The 18,839-nt window shown below is 34.9% G+C and overlaps 1 protein-coding gene and 2 pseudogenes across 16 annotated transcripts in view; 2 read left to right on the plus strand and 1 right to left on the minus strand.

Moving 5' to 3' along the window:
- Positions 1–18,839, plus strand: part of STAU2 (staufen double-stranded RNA binding protein 2) — a 310,752-nt gene that overhangs the window by 44,385 nt on the left and 247,528 nt on the right. For all 16 annotated transcript variants that reach the window (XR_006706573.1, XM_045454902.1, XM_045454900.1 and 13 more), the window contains 2 exons: positions 7,957–8,116; positions 16,233–16,368. Coding sequence is in view for 15 of the 16 variants with exons in the window: in XM_045454902.1 (XP_045310858.1) it covers positions 7,957–8,116; positions 16,233–16,368 (296 nt within the window). In the remaining variant the exon portion in view is untranslated. The remainder of the gene's footprint in view (positions 1–7,956; positions 8,117–16,232; positions 16,369–18,839) is intronic.
- LOC123587063 lies at positions 5,910–6,022 on the minus strand (annotated as a pseudogene).
- Positions 9,156–9,358, plus strand: LOC123587148 (annotated as a pseudogene).

Here is an 18,839-nt window from a genome sequence, read left to right on the forward strand (position 1 = left end):
GAAGTGATATTTCACTTCATATCTGTATGTCTTCTTTGGAAAAATGTCTATGTCTTTTGCCCATTAAAAATATATTTTTTTAATGTTTATTTACTTTTGAGAGAGAGAGAGAGAGACAGAGAGAGACAGAGAGAGCGAGCACAAGCAGGGGAAGGACAGAAAGAGAGGGAGACACAGAATCCGAAGCAGGCTCCAGGCTCTGAGCTGTCAGCATAGAGCCAGACACAGGACTTGAACTCACAAATGGCGAGATCATGACCTGAGCCAAAGTCAGACGCTAAACTGACTGAGCCATCCAGGTGCCCATCTTTTGCCCATTTTTAAACTGGATTATTTGTTTTTGGGTGTTGAGTTTTATAAGTTATTTATAGATTCTGGATATTAGCTCTTTATCAGGTCATTTGCAAATATTTTCTTCCATTCCATAGGTTGCCTTTTAGTTTTGTTTTGTTTCCTTTGCTGTGCAGAAGCTTTTAATTTTGGTGAAGTCCCAATAGTTGACTTTTGCTCTTGTTTCCCTTGCTTCAGGAGACCTATCTAGTGAGAACTTGCTACAGCCAGTATCAAAGAGGTTATTGCCTGTATTCTTCTCTCGGATTTTAATGGTTTCCTGTCTCATATTTAGGTCTTTCATCCATTTTGAATTTATTTTTTTTTGTATGATATAAGAACATGATCCAGTTTGATTCTTTTGCATGTTACTGTCCAGTTTCACCAGCACCGTTTGTTGAAGAGACTTTTTTCCATTGGATATTATTTCCTGCTTTGTTGAAGATTGGCCATACCATTGTGGGTTCATTTCTGGGTTTTCTATTCTGTTTTATTGATCTTTGTGTCTATATTTGTGCTAGTACCGTACTGTCTTGATCACTGCATCTTTGTAATGTAGCATTAAGTCTGGAATTGTGATGCCTCCAGCTTTGTTTTTTGTTTTTTGTTTTTTTTTTTCCCCAAGGTGGCTTTGGCTATTTGGGGTCTTTTGTGGTTCCATACAAATTTTAGGATTATTTGTTGTAAGTCTGTGAAAAATGCTGTGGTTATTTTGATAAGGATTACATTAATGTGTAGATTGCTTGGGGTAGTACAGGTATTTTAACAATATTTACTCTTCCAGTGCATGAGCATGGAATGTTTTTCCATCTCTTTGTGTAATCTTCAGTTTCTTTCATCATTGTTTTATAGTTTTCAGAGTCCAGATCTTTTACCTCTTTGGTTAAGTTTTTGTTTTTTGGTGCAATTGTAAATGGGATTGATTCCTTGATTTCTCCTTCTGCTGCTTCATTTTGGTGTATAGAAATGCAACAGATTTCTGTATGTTGATTTTGTATTCTGCAATTTTATTGAATTTGTGTATCAGTTCTAACAATTTCTGGGGTGGGGGGGTCTTTTGGATTTTTTATGTAGAGTATCATGTCATCTGGAAATACTGAAAGTTTGACTTTGCTGATTTGGATACATTTTATTTCTTTGTGTTGTCTGAATGCTGAGGCTAGGACTTCTACTACTATGTTAAATAACAATGGTGAGAATGGACATCTCTGACTTGTTCCTGAAAGTAGAGGAAAAGCTCAGTTTTACCCCATTAAGTATGATATTAACTGTGGTCTTTATTATGTTGAGGTATGTTCTCGTTATGTTCTCTCTAACCTTACTTTGTTGAGGTTTTTTTTTTTTTATCATGAATGGATATTGTACTTTCTAAAATGCTTTTTCTGCATCTCTTGAGAGGATCATATGGTTCTTATCCATTTATTTGTTTGTTTGTTTGTTATTATGTTTATTTATTTTTAGAGAGAGACAGAGACAGAGTGAGAATGGGGGAGGGGCAGACAGGGAGACACAGAATCCAAACCAAGCTCCAGACTCTGAGCGGTCAGCACAGAGCCCAATGAGGGGCTCAGACTCACAAACTGTGAGATCATGACCTGAGCTGAGGTCTGACGCTTAACTGACTGAGCCACCCAAGCGCCCCGGTTCTTATCCTTTAATTAATATGGTGTATCACATTGCTTGGTTTATGGATATTGAACCACACTTGCAAATGGGAATAAATCTCACTTGATCATGGTGAAGGATTCTTTTAATGTACTGTTGGACAAGACACAATTTGCTAGTATTTTATTGAGAATTTTGCATCAGTGTTCATCAGGGATATTGGCCTGTAGTTCTTTTTTCGTGGAGTCTTTGTCTGGTTTTGGTGTCAGGGTAATGCTGGCCTCATAGAATGAATTTGGAAGTTTTCCTTTCATTTCTTTTTCTTTGTAATAGTTTGAGAATAGGTATTAACTGTTCTTTAAATGTTTGGTAGAATTCCCCTGTGAAGCCATTTGGCCCTGGACTTTTGTTTGTTGGGAGATTTTTGATTACTGATTCAGTTTCTTTGCTGGGCATCAGTCTGTTCAAGTTTTCTATTTCTTCCTGTTTCTGTTTTGGTAGTTTATATGTTTGTAGGAATATATCCTTTTTTTCCAGGTTGTCCAACTTGTTGGCATATAGTTTCTATAATATTCTCTTATAACTGTATTTCTGTGACATTGGTTGTGCTTTTTCTTCTCACATTTGTGGTTTTATTTATTTGTGTTCTTTCTCTTTTCTTTTTGATAAGTCAGGCTAGAGATTTATCAATTCTATTAATTTTTCAAAAAAACAGCTCCTGGTTTCATTGATCTGTTAGTTTCTATATCATTTAATTTTTGCTCTAAACTTTGTTATTTCCCTTCTTCTGCTGGCTTTAAGCTTCATTTGTTTTTCTTTTTCTAGCTCCTTTCGGTGTAAGCTTAGGTTATTTATGTTAGATTTTTCTTGCTTCTTGAAGTAGGATTGTATTGCTATATACTTCCCTCTTGTGACTACTTTTGCTCCATCCCAAAGGTTTTGGGACATTGTGTTTTCATTTTCATTTGTTTCCATGTATTTTTAATTTCTTTTTTGATTTCCTGGTTGACCCATTCATTATTTAGAAGAATGACTTTGTACTCTTGCCGGTTTTTCTTGTGTTTGACCTCATAGTATTTTGGTCAGAAAATATGCATGGTATGATCTCATTCTTTTTGTACTTGTTTAGGCCTGATTTGTGATCAATTATGTGATCTATTCTGGAGAATATCCTATGTGCACTTGAAAAGAATGTGTATTTGGGGGCTCCTGTGTGGTTCAGTCGGTTAAGTGTCTGCTCTTTATCTCAGCTCAGGTCTTGATTTCAGGGTCTTGAGTTGAAGCCCACTGTTGGGCCCCATGATGGGCATGGAGCTTACTTGAAGAAAAACAAGAAAAGAAAATAATGTGCATCTTACTGCTTTAGGATGGGATGTTCTGAATATATCTGTGAAGTCCATCTGGTCCAGGGTATTATTCAACGTCACATTTCCTTGTTGATTTTCTGCTTATGTGATTTATCTGTTGATGTAAGTTGGGTGTTAATGTCCTCTACTATTATTGTTTTATTATCAATGAGTTTCTTCATGTTTGTTATTGTGTTATATATTTAGGTGGTTCCATGTTGGATATATAAATATTTAAAATTACTAAATCTTCTTGTTGGGTAATCCCCTTTATTATGATATAGTCAAGTCCATTTGCATGATAAATGTTTCTCCATCCCCTCACTTTCAGTCCACAGGTGTATTTAGGTCTAAAATGAGTCTCTTGTGTATAGCATATAAATAGGTCTTGTTTTCTTATTCATTCTGACTCCCTGTGTCTTATGATTGGAACATTTAGTCCATTTACCTCAGAAGAATTATTGATAGATATGTATTTAGTACCATTTTATTACTTGTTTTGTCTTTGTTTCTGGAGATTTTCTCTGTTCCTTTCTTGTCTTTGTCACTTTTGGTTTTTCCTTTCCACTTAGAGAATTCCCTTTAACATTTCTTGCAGGGCTGGTTTAGTGGTCATAAACTCTTTTAGTTTTTGTTTGTCTGGGAAATCTTCATCTTTCCTATTCTGAATGATAGCCTTGCTGGATAGAGTATTCTTGGTTGCAGATTTCTCCCATTCAGCATGTTGAATATATCATGCCACTCCCTTCTGGCTTGCCAAGTTTCTGTTGAGAGATCTGTAGCTCGCCTTTTGGGTCTTTCCTTCATGCCACATCTTCTTTATCCATTCATCAGTCGATGGAAACTTGAGTTGTTTCCATAATTTAGCTATTGTATGTATAATGCTTCTGTAAACGTTAGGGTACATGTATCTCTTTGAATTAGTATTTTTTTAATTCTTTGGGTTATTACCTAGTAGTGCAATTGCTGGATCATAGGGTAGTTCTACTTTTAACCTTTTGAGGAATCTGTTTCAGAGTAGCTGCACCTGTCTGCATTCCTTGTTCATATTTTCTGAAGGATTTTTACATTTATCTTTATGAGAGATATTGGCCTGTAGTTTTGGTTTATACTGTTTTTCTTTTTTTTCCTTTTTTTTTTTTTTTTTTAATGTTTATTTTTGAGACAGAGAGAGACAGAGCATGAATGGGGGAGGGTCAGAGAGAGAGGGAGACACAGAATCGGAAGCAGGAAGCAGGCTCCAGGCTCTGAGCTGTCAGCACAGAGCCCGACGCAGGGCTCGAACTCACGGACCGTGAGATCATGACCTGAGCCGAAGTCGGATGCTTAACCTACTGAGCCACCCAGGTGCCCCCTGTTTTTCTTAATAGTATCTTACTCTGACTTTAGTATTCAAGTAATCCTGGCTTCATAGAATAAGTTGAGGAGTGTTCCTCCTTCAATTTTTGGGAAGAGTTTGTGGGAATTGTTATTATTTTTTTCTTAAATACTTAGTATAATTTATCATTAAAACTATCTGGACCTGGAGGTTTTTGTTGTTGTTGTTGTTGTTTTTTGTGGAAAGATTTTAAACTGCAGATTCAGTTTCTTTAACATATATAGTGCTATTCAGGTTACTTATTTCCTCTTGAATGAGCTTAATAATTGTGTCTTTCACAGAATTTAAGTTGTTAAGATTATTGGCATAAAATTGTTAAAAATACTCCCTTTTTATCTTTTTATTATTTTAAGAATCTGGGATGATATCACTTCTCTCATTTCCTGATACTGGTAATTTATGTCTTTTTTTTTTTTTTTTCAAGATTAGTCTGTTTATAGGTTTACCAATTTTGTTGACCTCTGCAGTGAACCAGCTCTTGGATTTATAGAGTTTATTTTATATTTTGTTAATGTTTGCTTTTATCTTTATTACTTTTTTTTTCCTGTTAACTTCAGATTTGATTTGCTCTTCTTTTTCTAGTTTCTTAAGATTAAAGCTAAAGCTAACTTATTTGAGACCTTATGTCTTTTCTAGAATAGGTATTTGGTGCTAGAAATTTCCTCTTAGTACTGTTTTAGTGTTACTTTCCAAGATGTGGTGTTTTCATTTTTGTTCAGTTTAAAATACCTTTTAATTTCCCTTTTGATTTAATCTTTTACCCTTTATTTAGAAATGTATTATTTAGTTTCCAAATGTTTGGAAATTTTCCAGAGATTTTTCTGTTATTAGTTTATAACTTAATTCCATTGTGGTCCGAGAACATACTTTGCATCACTTGAATCCTTTGAATTTATTGAGACTTGTTTTATGGTCCAGAATATTTTATTTCTTGGTGAATGTTTTGTGAGAAATAGAGGACAAACGTACTTGTTAATTGTTATATCACTTATTAAGAGGAGAAGGCATTGAATTTCTGATGTAAATTGTGCATTTTCAACTTCTCTTTGCAGTTCTATTAGTTTTTGCTTCATATATTTTAAAGCTGTGTTATTAGTTGACTAAATGTTTAAAATTGTTATGTCTTCTTGATTATTGGCCCATTTATCATGAAATAAACTTTGTTATCCTTGGTATTAATCTTTACTCTGAAATCTACTTTGATATTAATATGGCCATTCTGACTTTTCTTTGATATGTTAGCATGGCACATTTTTTTCTATCCCATTGCTTTTAAACTATGTCATCCTTGCAGGGGCCATGCTAATCTTTAATCTTCTCTGTATTGTTCCAATTTTAGTATATGTGCTGCTGAAGCGAGGACTAAACTGTGTCTTCATAGTTGAAATGCAGTATTTGTAGGTAGCATGTGGTTGGATTTTGCTTTTGACAGTCTCTACCTTTTTAATGGGGGCATTTACGTCATTTTTTTAAATTTTCACAACAATCCTATGTGTTCTTTTTAGTGCCATTTTACTAAAGAAGTAAGGAAACAGAAAGAATAAGTCATTTTCTTAACTTTGTATATAGTAAATGGTAAAGCCACCACTTAAACTCATAAACAGTGCATCCCATGATTCCTACTGGAAATTATTGGGGTTCTTTTTATTTTTTCCAGTTTTATTGAGATACAGTTGACATATAACATTGTATTAGTTTTAGATGTATAATAATCTGGTGGAATTCTGTAGAGAAGTTTCTGAAAAGCAGAGGATTGACTTGGATACATTTGTATTTTATGGAGTGTTCATGTTGATGGTGGTAAGGAGGATAGTGTGAATGGGAAAGTCTTATGTTAAGAGAATGATGTTAGGATGGTCTCATAGTAGTTTAGGAGAGAGAGGTTGATATTCTTTGCTAAGACATTGGCAAAGAGTATAAAGAGAGGAGGCCAAATCTGAAAAATATTTTTGAAGTTGAATCAGTAGTTTGATAGTTGTTTGCAGGGAAGAATGATGAGAGAAATGGAGGAGATAAGTAAGACCACTCAAAGGTGTCTTGCCTGTGAGCCTAGGAAAATAGTGACATCTACAAGATCAGGAGGCAGGAGAGTTTAAATCATACAGACCAATCATAGGGTGAAAAACCAGACAAATCCAGATTATGGCATATTCTTTTGTTGTGGTTTTTTCCTTTCATGACATTGACATTTTTGAAGAGTTGAGGCCAATTGTCATGTAGAATATATGCCATTATCTAGGTTTGTCTGATTTTCCCCCTATGATTAGATTCAGGCTAAACATTTTTGGCCAGGAATACCAAATAGTTCTCATTGGGTCGTATCAGGAGGTACATGATACCGTTTGTGTGATTATGGATGATGCTAACTTTAATCAGTTGGTTAGGGTACCTTCTACCTGACCTCCTTTCTACAAATACACATTTATTTCTTAGTAATTGTAATACACATATATTTTTTACTACTTTGTATTCCTACAAATTAGTAAGCTATCTGTGGAGTAAAACAGCAGATTATGTGTGTATTTTATAACTTAATCCTCCATTTTAAAGGTGAATAAGTTTTGGGTTTGTATGGAAATAATGGTGTGAGTGGAATGTTTGGATGGCAAGGGAAAGAGTAGGTATGAAATGAAGATGGACAGATAGAACTTTTGTGCCATGCTAGAATGGGAAAAATTAAAGGTTTTTAGCCTGAAGTTGGGGTGATACACTTGGATTTGAGTTTTTTTTTTGTTTTGTTTTTTTGGTTTTTTTTTAGAGAGACATTTGAGAACTACTTATGACATTAAAATTAACAGAATTTGGTGACTGGTTAAATGTTGGTTGTGGAAGAATGAGAGTTTCCTGGTGACACAATATTCAGTAGGGTTGCCAGGTTTTTGACTAGATTGTATTAAGTATAAAATTTAAGGAATTAGATTTTGTAAGTGTTACAGAGGCAGGGCCTTGTGGATTTTCTTACAGTTTCTCTTATTCTTTATTCTGCTGTTTTTTTGAGGACTGTTTGAATGATTAACAATATGAATCTATTTAGGGAAATGATTTCTTCTTGATTTATTCTACCCAAAATGCACACTTAGAGCTGCCACTAAGCCTTCAAATAGTATAGAACAGAATCTGGTACAATCTCTTAAAATTATTTCACTGGTAGAATAAGATTTTTGTTGCAAATAATCTGTAAGGTCACCTCTAGCTCTAAAATTTTGATTCTGTGGTGTATCAGTTTTTCTCTCAGACAGCATATTTTATTTTCTGAAAAAATTTAATGTTTTCTTTGTCTCTTTATGTTTTTCGAAGATGTTCTCAGTGCAACTGAGTCTTGGTGAGCAGACATGGGAATCCGAAGGGAGCAGTATAAAGAAGGCTCAACAGGCTGTTGCTAATAAAGCTTTGACTGAATCTACACTTCCCAAACCAGTTCAGAAACCACCCAAAAGTAATGTTAATAATAACCCAGGTATGGCCCTGACTTGTTTCCTTCTGTTGTGTTGTTGTGTTCTGTATGTGTTATTCTCTCTACTTTTCTTTACAGCAGGCTGCTTGTATAGCTGACAGGTATTAATAGCTCACCTGAAAAAAACTGAATAATAATTAAAGGTGAGAGAATGAGGAACGTCATTGTAATTATATTAAAAATTTGCTTCGTGGATACTCCAAAGATGCATTATTTACATTTTAAATGTTGACAAAAAGACCTTTGGATACAAAGACCAGAAAGTATGACTGAGTTGTTTTTTTTTTTTTTTTAAGTTTTTAATTTTAATTCCAGTTAGTTAACATATGGTGTTATATTAGTTTCAGGTGTATAGTATAGTGACTCAATAATTCTATACATTACTATCTATACAGTAGATATTATATCTATACAATATGTCTATATTGTATTATATCTATGCAATAGATATCACTTTAAGTATTTTTATGATGGAGTAAAAAAAAAAAAAGACTTTTTCGTGCCAAAAATGACTCTGTAATGTATTTAACTGGAGTTCCTGTGCTTATGCTCATAATCGCCTGATATTTATTTCTTTCTCATGTGGCATGTGCTAAGTAGACACAGACTCTCAAGAACTGCTCTTTTTAAAGCTCCATGAATTTCCTATTACTAGTCCTTTTGCTTCTGCTCAGCTGATTTTAGTATATATTAAGTAAGCTTAAATAAACCAAAATGTTACTACAGTAAAGAAACACACCTGTATTGAAGTCAGTAAGAGATTGTCTCCGTTTATAATTTTTAAAAAATCTCTTCAGATTACTGATTGATCATTAGTGCCACACCACTGCCTCTATGTATTGTGCATTTGCTTTTATATATTTAAGAGATAGAAAACATTTTTCTTTTCTGTGAAGATTTTACAGCTGTGTACATAAAGCATATACATCAGTGGTAAAGATCAAGTACCAAGTGAATAATAACAGCCGTCAGTATTATAAGTAATGATAAACTTGGATGAGAGTAGTTGAAGGAAGATAAGGTGTTTGAATGGAGCATAGACAGCTTGGTGCAGTGGCAGTATCGTAGCCAATGAGGTTTATCCGAGGCGTGATTATTGCTAATTGAATGGAGAGTAGACAGGTATAGAGGTGAGGAAAGAATATTCTAGGTGGAGGGAGTACTCTGAGGAGAGGCATTGGAAATAGGACTCTGGACTATGGGTTTGGTTAAAAAAATTTTTGGTTTAACCAAAAAAATTTGGTTTAAAAAAAAATTTTTTTTTTTTTAATTTTTTTTTTTTTTCAACGTTTATTTATTTTTGGGACAGAGAGAGACAGAGCATGAATGGGGGAGGGGCAGAGAGAGAGGGAGACACAGAATCGGAAACAGGCTCCAGGCTCTGAGCCATCAGCCCAGAGCCTGACGCGGGGCTCGAACTCATGGACTGCGAGATTGTGACCTGGCTGAAGTCGGACGCTCAACCGACTGCGCCACCCAGGCGCCCCCCAAAAAATTGTTTTTTAATTAGATCAGGTAGGTGACTAGGAAGAGATAAGACTGGAGATAAATTAGGGTTGAACTGTGATGAACTTGAATGCCAGGGTTAGGAGATTAAATTTTATCTATGGTTTAGGAGGTTAATGTTTACAAGCTACTGGATGATGTGTTTAAAATGGCATTTTAGGAAGTTCAGTTTAGTATGTGGATTGAAGGTGGAAAATGCTAAAAGCAAGATCAGTTAGGAAACCATAGATTATGGGTGAAGAAAGAAGAAAAGAAACTCCTGTGCATGAAGTACTACACACCCTCTGCAGTAGTACTGGGAGTGGCAGTGGGAGTGGAACAGAAGGACAAGTATTGCCGACCCAATGGTCGAAGCTATGTTAGAGAACAAGCTCTTCAGGGCTTATAGCGTGAAGCAAGAGCAGCCTGTGCCCATCTCTGCGTCAGGTCCACTGTAGAGGATTAGACTGGGAGGTGAACCAGCAAGGAGTCAGAAGGAAACAGGAGAATCTGAAAGATCGGTGGAGATGAGTTTCTGCTGTTGAGCGTTTCAGTGAGCTGATAGAGTAGATTTTTGAAGGTAAAGTTTTAAAATAGAGCATAATATTGCATACCAGCAAGCGCACAAATTACAGTTGTAGAACCTTGATGGTTTTTTGCACTGTGAACACTTTACCAGTACCTGTCCCCTAGAAGCCTTCCTCATTCCCCCTTCTAGTGGTTAAACAACTCCAGAGGAAGCCACTGTTCTGCTTATCTGTCTTAAATTTGTTGTGCCTGCTTGTTGGAATCATACACTATACTTTTTTGTGATAGCTTGTTTTTCTCAATGTTACATCTGTGAGACTCATCCATGTTGTATTTAACACTATAGTGTTTCATTGCTATATAGTATTCTATTGCATGAGTGTAATCTACTTTTCATTGTACTATTGATGGACATTTGGATTGTTTCCAGTTTTGGGCTCTTAGAAATAAAACTGTTGTCAACATTCTTGTATGTATACATTTTTGTTGCGATGGACCTAATATTGGAACTGTTGGGCCATGAGTTATGCATGTATTCATGCATAAATCAAATCAGAAGATGAATTAAGACCAGAAGTTGATGAGCATACACAGAAGACAGGTATCTCAGCTACTGTTCTTACATCAGTCTTTTATTCCTAGACCTATTGAAAAGATGAGAAAGCTATTGAGGCATCAGTTAGACACAGTAAGGAAACTATCACAGTTTTGGTCAGAAAGAATAGTTAATTAGAACAACAATTAAAGGATGTCCTTGAAGAGAGAATTTCCCTGGACATTCAGCTGGAAAAACTTTGACCACTCTCCTACCTATAAGCCAGTTGCTGTGAACTGTGAACATACCCATTTTTAAGTGTTTTTGGGGGCCCAAAATGTTTTGTTCAGCTCACTACTTAGTTCAGCATTAAATTTTATGATTCGCTTTTCCCCATATGTTTTCCATTGTATTTAAGTATCTTTTATTTTTTAATTTCAACAACAAAATGGTCAGGATGATTAAAAAAAACAAAAAACAAAAACCCAAACCCCAAAACCCCCAAAGCATACATAAGGCATATAGGTGTTGTGTGCCTGTAGTCCCAGCTACTTGGGAGTCTGAGCTAGGAGGACCGGTTGAGTCCAGAAGTTCTGGGCTGTAGTGTGCTATGCCAATCAAGTGTCTGCACTGATATAGTGCAGTGGCATTGATATAGTGACCTCCTGGGAGTAGGGGACTACCAGGTTGCCTACGGTGGGGTGAACCAGCCCAGGTTGGAAACAGAACACGTCAGAGTAGTGGGGTTGTGCTTGTGAATAGCCACTTCACTCCAATCTGGGCAACATAATAAAACCTCCTCTGTTTTTGCCCATCCCCAGTTTAGGGAATCCTGTGTCTCAAAAAAAAAAAAAAAAAAAAAGTTTGCCCCTTTCCAAGTTCATACTTAAAAAAAAAAACCACATGCATAAGAAATACATACAAATACATAATGTCAGACTATAATAGTGTATTTCTTAGCTATTCTTCGGGGGTATAATAGTAATTCAGTGTAGTTTTAATTTGCATTTCCCTGGTAACTAATGATGGTCAGCATCTTTTCGTATGTCTGTTGGTATTAAGATCCTGTTGTCGAGTGCCAATTGAAATAATTTTCCCATTAAAAAAAATGCAGGGGTGCCTGGGTGGCTCAATTAGTTAAGCATCCAGCTCTTGATTTTGGCTCAGGTCATGATATCCCGGTTTGTGGGTTTGAGTCTGTGCTGGGCTCTGTAGTGCAGAGCCTGCCTCGGATACTCTCTCTTTCCCCCTCTCTCTGCCCCTCCCTCACTCCTGTGTTCTGTCTCTGTCTCAAAATAAATAAGCTTAAAAAAATAAACTTTTTTGGAAATGAGTTCATACTTATGTAAAGTTTGTAAAAAGAGTACATAGAGCTCCTTTGTACACTTCATCCAGATTCCCCAATTGTTAACATTTCTGAACCATTTGAGAATAAGTTGTGGACATTTGATCCCATTTCCCTTCGTACTTCAAAGTATTTTTTCCCAAGTACATGGCCATTCTTCTGACAGGAAGTTAACATTGATCTCGTATTATCATGTAATGCAAAGATTCCATTTTTGTTTCATTAATTGTCCCAGTAATATCCTTTGTAGGTCTGTGATCTAATCAGGATCATGTACTTAGTGTTTCTTTTCATTCTACTTTAATGTGGAATAGTTCCTTAGAGCTTCTTATCTTTTATGACCATGACATTTTGAACAGTACAGGCCACCTAATTTGTAGAATGCCTCTTGATTGAGTTTATCTGGTGCTTCCTCATGATTTATGCATTTTTGGCATGAATATCCCAGTGACCTAGTTTTATCTCAGTGATATATAGCAGGACACACCCCATTTTGATTCGACCCATTAGTGATGACTTTTGTCACTTGGTGAAGAGTATGTTTGCCAGGGTTCTCTATTGTAAAGTTAGTTAATAAGTATGTTTTCTTATTATATAATAAGAAATTAATAAGGATTTAATTCGTGTTTTCTGAGGAAAAACTTTGAGACTATATAAACATTCTCTTCCTCATCAAAGTTTATATCACATACCAGATTTGGCATCTATTGATGATTCTTTTCTGAATCAATTAATATTCTAAAGAGTGCCAAAGGGTGATTTTATCTCTGTCTGTCTGTCTGTCTCTTTTTGTGGTTTAAAACAACAGAAATTTATTCTGTCTCAAAGGGTGATATTTTAATTCCATTTATTTTAGATCTGTTAGTTGGCATTCTACCCTAGAATTTTCTTTCCCCTCATTTTTCTGTTTGTTCATTTATTTATATCACTATAGACTCTTGGATTCCTATTTTGCTTACTGGTTTATAATCTATCATTATTTATTTTGATTCTCAATTTGTCACAGACTTAGCCAGTGGTATGAACCTTTCAGGTTGACTCCACTGTCCTTCTAGCGTTTCCTCAGTTTTCTTTGAGCATTTCTTACTGTCTGGCACAGTAAGAGATTCCAAAGGCATCTCGTATTATCTTTGTCCTGGTCCCAGCACCAGCCATTTCTTCAAGGAGTCTTGGTTGATTAATCATTCTTTGAACGAATATTTATTGAGTGACTGCTGTGCTCCAGGGACTATTCTAACTTCCTACATAGCTGTTTCCTGAAGTGTTAGTATTATGAAGCTCCTTGAAAAGTAGTTGTGGCATTTTTCTTCCATTTTTCACATGAGAGGAATCCACAGTTGTTGTCATATACGTTTGTATATATAATCAATTAACCTTGTTCTGTTTTTCACTGATAAATACAGAAGTTTCCTTTAACATACCGAAAAACCGATAGAAATGGATTCTGTGTTGACTGTGTCAACCTTGCAGCCATGTAACACATGAGGATTCTATGTAATGATTATTTTTATGCAACCTGGGTGCAGCTCTCACATGGTGGAGTGGTACTTAGAACTATTATTTGGAGGTTCTCATATTTTAAAGTTCTTCTTTAACTGTTTTCTGTGAAAGCATTTCTGTGTAGGAAGAGAGGCTGTGTGTATGCAGAGATTCCAGTCTAGTTCTTTATTAAACAGGTGGGGATACTTCGCTCTAAGTGTTGAAACCTCTTCAGCCTGGTGTGCACTTGTCTGCTTCTTCTCCACTCTCCTTCACACAGACCAGTGTCTAGCATTTCTGTGAAGAAAATATACCAGCCTTACTTTCAAATGAAGAATTTAGGGGCGCCTGGGTGGCTCAGTCGGTTAAGCGGCCGACTTCGGCTCAGGTCATGATCTCACGGTCTGTGAGTTCGAGCCCCGCGTCGGGCTCTGTGCTGACAGCTCAGAGCCTGGAGCCCATTTCAGATTCTGTGTCTCCCTCTCTCTCTGCCCCTCCCCTGTTCATGCTCTGTCTCTCTCTGTCTCAAAAATAAACATTAAAAAAAAAAAATTCAAATGAAGAATTTACATGAAATCATTTATTGATTCAAATGATATGAATATAATACTTTTACCTGGCTTACGACCCAATTTTGGTATAGGTGGGAGGACATTTATATGCCACTAGTGCATTAAAATCACCTTACTGGTGCTTTTTAAACTCACAGTTTCTTATTTATTGCCCTACTTAAACGATGAGGTCTTTTAAGCTTTTTTTTCTTTTTGAACTTTATGCTATCTGTGTCTGTATGATTATGGCCAAGTCAAATTCGGAATGACATAAATCTTAACAACTGATTGATTAACATGCTAGTTATTAAACTACAATCTTTATGAGAGAAGAAAAACTTAAACTTTGAAAGGCATAGACTGCTTGTTGGTGTTAAGTCTTTAGAAACTTTTAGACAATTTCTAATAAAGTTAACCATAAACCTACTCTGTGATCTAGCAATTCCACTGCTAGGCATATATACCTGAGAACTTACTGTGTATGTCTCTGCTAAAACATTGTGGCTTTATACTTGTTCCCAACTGGAAACAACTCAAATGCCCCATTCATAGCAGAATAGATAAACTAATGTATTTATTCAGTGGAATACTATTCAGTGATAAAAAAATGTTTCAAATACTGATATATTTGACAAAATTTCTATGTTGAGTGAAAAGCAAGATAGAACAATACATGTTCAGGTTTGAAGAACAGGCAAAACTCTGATGACAGAAGTCAGAATAACTTGGGGAGGTGGGTGTTGCCTGGAAAAAGGCGTGATGGAACTATCTGGGTTATGGAAATGTTCCTATCTTGATCTGAATGATGGGCACTGAGTATTTACATGTATAATAATGTGTGGATCTGTATGCTTAAGGTTTGTGCATTTTACTTATCCTTTGGTAAAATCCTGTAGGAAAGAAAGAAGGAAAAGAGAATCCCTTTATTCTTGCCTTTCTCTTCCTCTGCCCTGAGTATTGGTATTAAATTAGGGATTTGGACTAATTGGACTCACTATTCAATATGTTAACTGTGCTTTGCTGTTTTTCTTATGCTTATCTTTTCCTTCTTTGCCTCCTCTGTCCTTCCACTCTTTATTTTTCCCCTTAACCTTGGTTATAGTTCCTGTCCTTATACTCTTTAGCGGCTTCACTTGAACGCTTTAGAAATGAGATATGAAGTGAGCATTATTGACTCTTGATGGATTGCTTATGCCATGGCTGCCAGTAGTGCATTTGTGTCAGGCTCTCCCACCCCTGGTGGGTGCTTTCTGCCAGCCCCAGTTTCTCTGCTGCAATAAATGGGCCCATGTTTGTACGTGATGAACGGAGTCTTAAATGTATATTGCAGAAGGCGTAATTCAAGCAAAATAGTGTATATAGAATTTACACTGATTACTACTTTCTCCGAAAACTTTAGATTCCTTTGTATAATTTTTTATATGGGATATATATATATATATATATATATATATATATATATATATTTTACTAAATAGCCTCTTTTGGTACTCAAAATAATATGATGTAATAATTTACATTGTGTGTTATTTATTATGGATTTTTCAAATTGTCGAAAAAGTAAATAAGATAGTAAACATCCCTATAGCCACCACCAGCTTCAACAGTTACCTTGTTTGTCATCTGTCTCTCCTCTGAATTATTTTGAAAGAAGTCTCAGATACATCACTTCATCCAAAAACGCTTTAGTGTGTATCTTTAAAGATTATTTATACAAAGCATTAGTATATTTACTTTGTCTTGTATGTGATAGAAACTCAAAATTTAGTTTTATTAGGTAAGTGCAAGAATTACTGATGACCCTGTATTCATTGCTAACTTCAGCTGCTTGATTAGCAAAATATAAAAATATTCACAGATGATAATGTTTTTAATGATTAAATAACTGAAAGCTTCCTGGGGTGAGTAATTTATGCTGAAGTTCAGTACTTTATAATATTCGAATTAAGCAATCTGAGTCTTGTGTTTCCCTTGTTTTGAAATAGTATGACTTTCAAATTGAATTTTTGGTCATGAATATAAAAAAAGGTTGCCAAAACCCCAAAGAGATTTCATTAGAAACAATTTTCCTGTTCATGTAGTTTGTATTTACATCCCTGAGACCATCATACAGATGACATGTAATGTAAGTATGGCTTGTGTGATTTATTATGGAAATATTTCACTTGTGTGCTTTTAATATTTTTTTTTAAACAGGTAGTATAACTCCAACTGTGGAACTGAATGGGCTTGCTATGAAAAGGGGAGAGCCTGCCATCTACAGGCCATTAGATCCAAAGCCTTTCCCAAATTATAGAGCTAATTACAACTTTCGGGGCATGTACAATCAGAGGTTTGTATGTCTTCTTTGGTTTTGTTCTCATTTATTATTTTATGCACATTGTAAAAGTTTCTAAAACTCAAAGAGTATTTGCAATGTGAAGAGAATTTACTTTGGGCATTTTGCATGGAATTTAGATAAGTCGGGCTCAAAGGAATATTTAAAGTAATATATTTTTAAAAATAACTGGTTTTCAGGAACTAGTTTTTATAGAGTCATGAGAGCCCTGTATTTGTTGCAGGCAGGACCATGTTTTAAAATCATGCCACAGTATAGTGCTGAGTTCTCAGTTGACTTGTAGATACTTAGCTTAGCTAGTGTTTTTCTTAATTTGTCCAAATACATTACACACATGAGTATTTTTAATTTATAGGAAATTTGTTGGAAGAATTTACTGAGTCTTTCTACACATTGCATAATTTTGTGATAGTTACAAGTGTAACAGAGTTTTCTTTTGTAGGCAAGGCAGAATTTTAAAAAATGGGAATTTTTTTTTTCTGATCATTTATAAAAGTCACGTAACTCATTGTAGAGAATGTAGAAAATGCAGAAAGTTAAAAAGAAAATATAAATAACTTGTAATTCCAGAAATAAATGCCTTTAATATTTTGATGTATTTTATATATTTTTTATTCTTTGCACATTTATTTAACCAAATTGAAGTTATCCTTTATTCCTTTATATGCAATTTCTACAGTACTTTATGGAGGTACCATATATGAATCACAAAACACAGATCTTAAATGTACATTGTGATAACTATCATTTATGTATATACATATATATTTATACTTTAATGGATTGCTTTTTACATATGTATATCCTCACAACATCGCCAGCGTGTTTCTATCACCCTGAGAGTGTCCTCATACCTATTTGCATTTATTACACCTCCTCCCAGGAGTAACCATGGTTCTATCACTGTAAATTAGTTTTGCATGTCATTGAACTTCATATGAATAGACTCATATAGTATGTACTCTTTTTGTTTGGATATTTTCACTTCGTATAATGGTTTTCTTGTTTATTTGTTTTTGTTTTCTGTTTGTTGCTTGTACTGTATCTGGATTTTGCCATTTTTTATTGCTAAATAGTGTTCCTTTGTTTATGAATATATCATAATTTATTCATTCCACATGTACAATATTGTGCCCTCTTTTCATTGAATAGGGATCATTTTTCATATATTTCTTTTAAAGTTTATTTATTTTTTAATAATCTCTACATCCAGTGTGGGGCTCGAATTTACAACCTTGAGATTAAGAGTCACATGCTCTTCTGACTGAGCCAGCCAGGCGCCCCCAATTTTTCACATTTAAAAAAATTTTTTTAATGGTTTTTTAGTTTTGAGTGACACACAGAGAGAGACAGAGCCTGAGCAGAGGAAGGGCAGAGAGAGGGAGACACAGAATCCAAAGTAGGCTTCAGGCTCTGAGCTGTCAGCACAGAGCTGGACGTGGAGCTCGAACTCACGGACCATGAGATCATGACCTGAGGTGAAGTTGGACGCTTAACTGAGCCACCCAGGCGTCCCCAATTTTTATATTTTTAAGTGATTTTTGAAAAACATTTTTGATGGCTATATAATGCTTCATTTGGCCAGGTTATACTTTACAAGGATATCAACAGGTACAAACAAAGAATACTTGATGAGTATATAAACGAAATGCACCTGTTGTTGATCATCTAAGTTGTTTCCCCTTTTTTTGGGCAATTGTAAGCAATGTTACAGCAAACAATTTTTACATACAAATTTTTGTTCACATCACTGATTATTTTCTTAAAATAGATTACTATAGGGGAATATTCGGTTGAAAAAAATAATGTTACCCAATTACATTAACATTTGTACTTATTTCTTAGAGTATATTCTGTTCCATTCTGACAACACTGACTTTAAGAAATACATTGTCTTATTTGATGGCTAAAAAGTGGTATGTTTTTAAATTTTGGTTTCATTGATTACTTGTGAGGTTGAACAGTTTTTAAATATTTATTAGTCACTTGTCTTTTTTGATTTGTCTAATTTGCTAACTTTTGTTGCATTACTTGACCAGTCTTCAAATGTTTACGTATGGAGGAGAGGTATTAGCATTGCCTATTTTGTTTAATTTTCCTGCCCACCAAAAATTGGCTTTAGTTTTGTGTTTGTTTTTGATGTGCAACAGTTTTAGATATTATATGGTCTAATCTATAATTTTTGTGTGTTTGATTTCTCCCATTGCTTTTATGCCTAAGAAATTCTTGTGATCAGATGTTTACTAATTCTTAAAAAGAATATTTTTATTGAGATATAATTGACATATAACATTGTACAAGTTTAAAGTGTGCAACATACTGATTTGGTACATTTATGTTGCATTATGATTGCCATTGTAGGGTTAGCTGACACCGCTATCATGTCACATAATTATCATTTCTTCTAGTGTTGAGATGCTGATACATTTTTAAGAAATTTTTTTTTAATGTTTATTTTTGAGAGA

This window comes from Leopardus geoffroyi, chromosome C3 (assembly GCF_018350155.1).
Source record: "Leopardus geoffroyi isolate Oge1 chromosome C3, O.geoffroyi_Oge1_pat1.0, whole genome shotgun sequence".
Lineage (NCBI taxonomy): Eukaryota > Metazoa > Chordata > Mammalia > Carnivora > Felidae > Leopardus > Leopardus geoffroyi.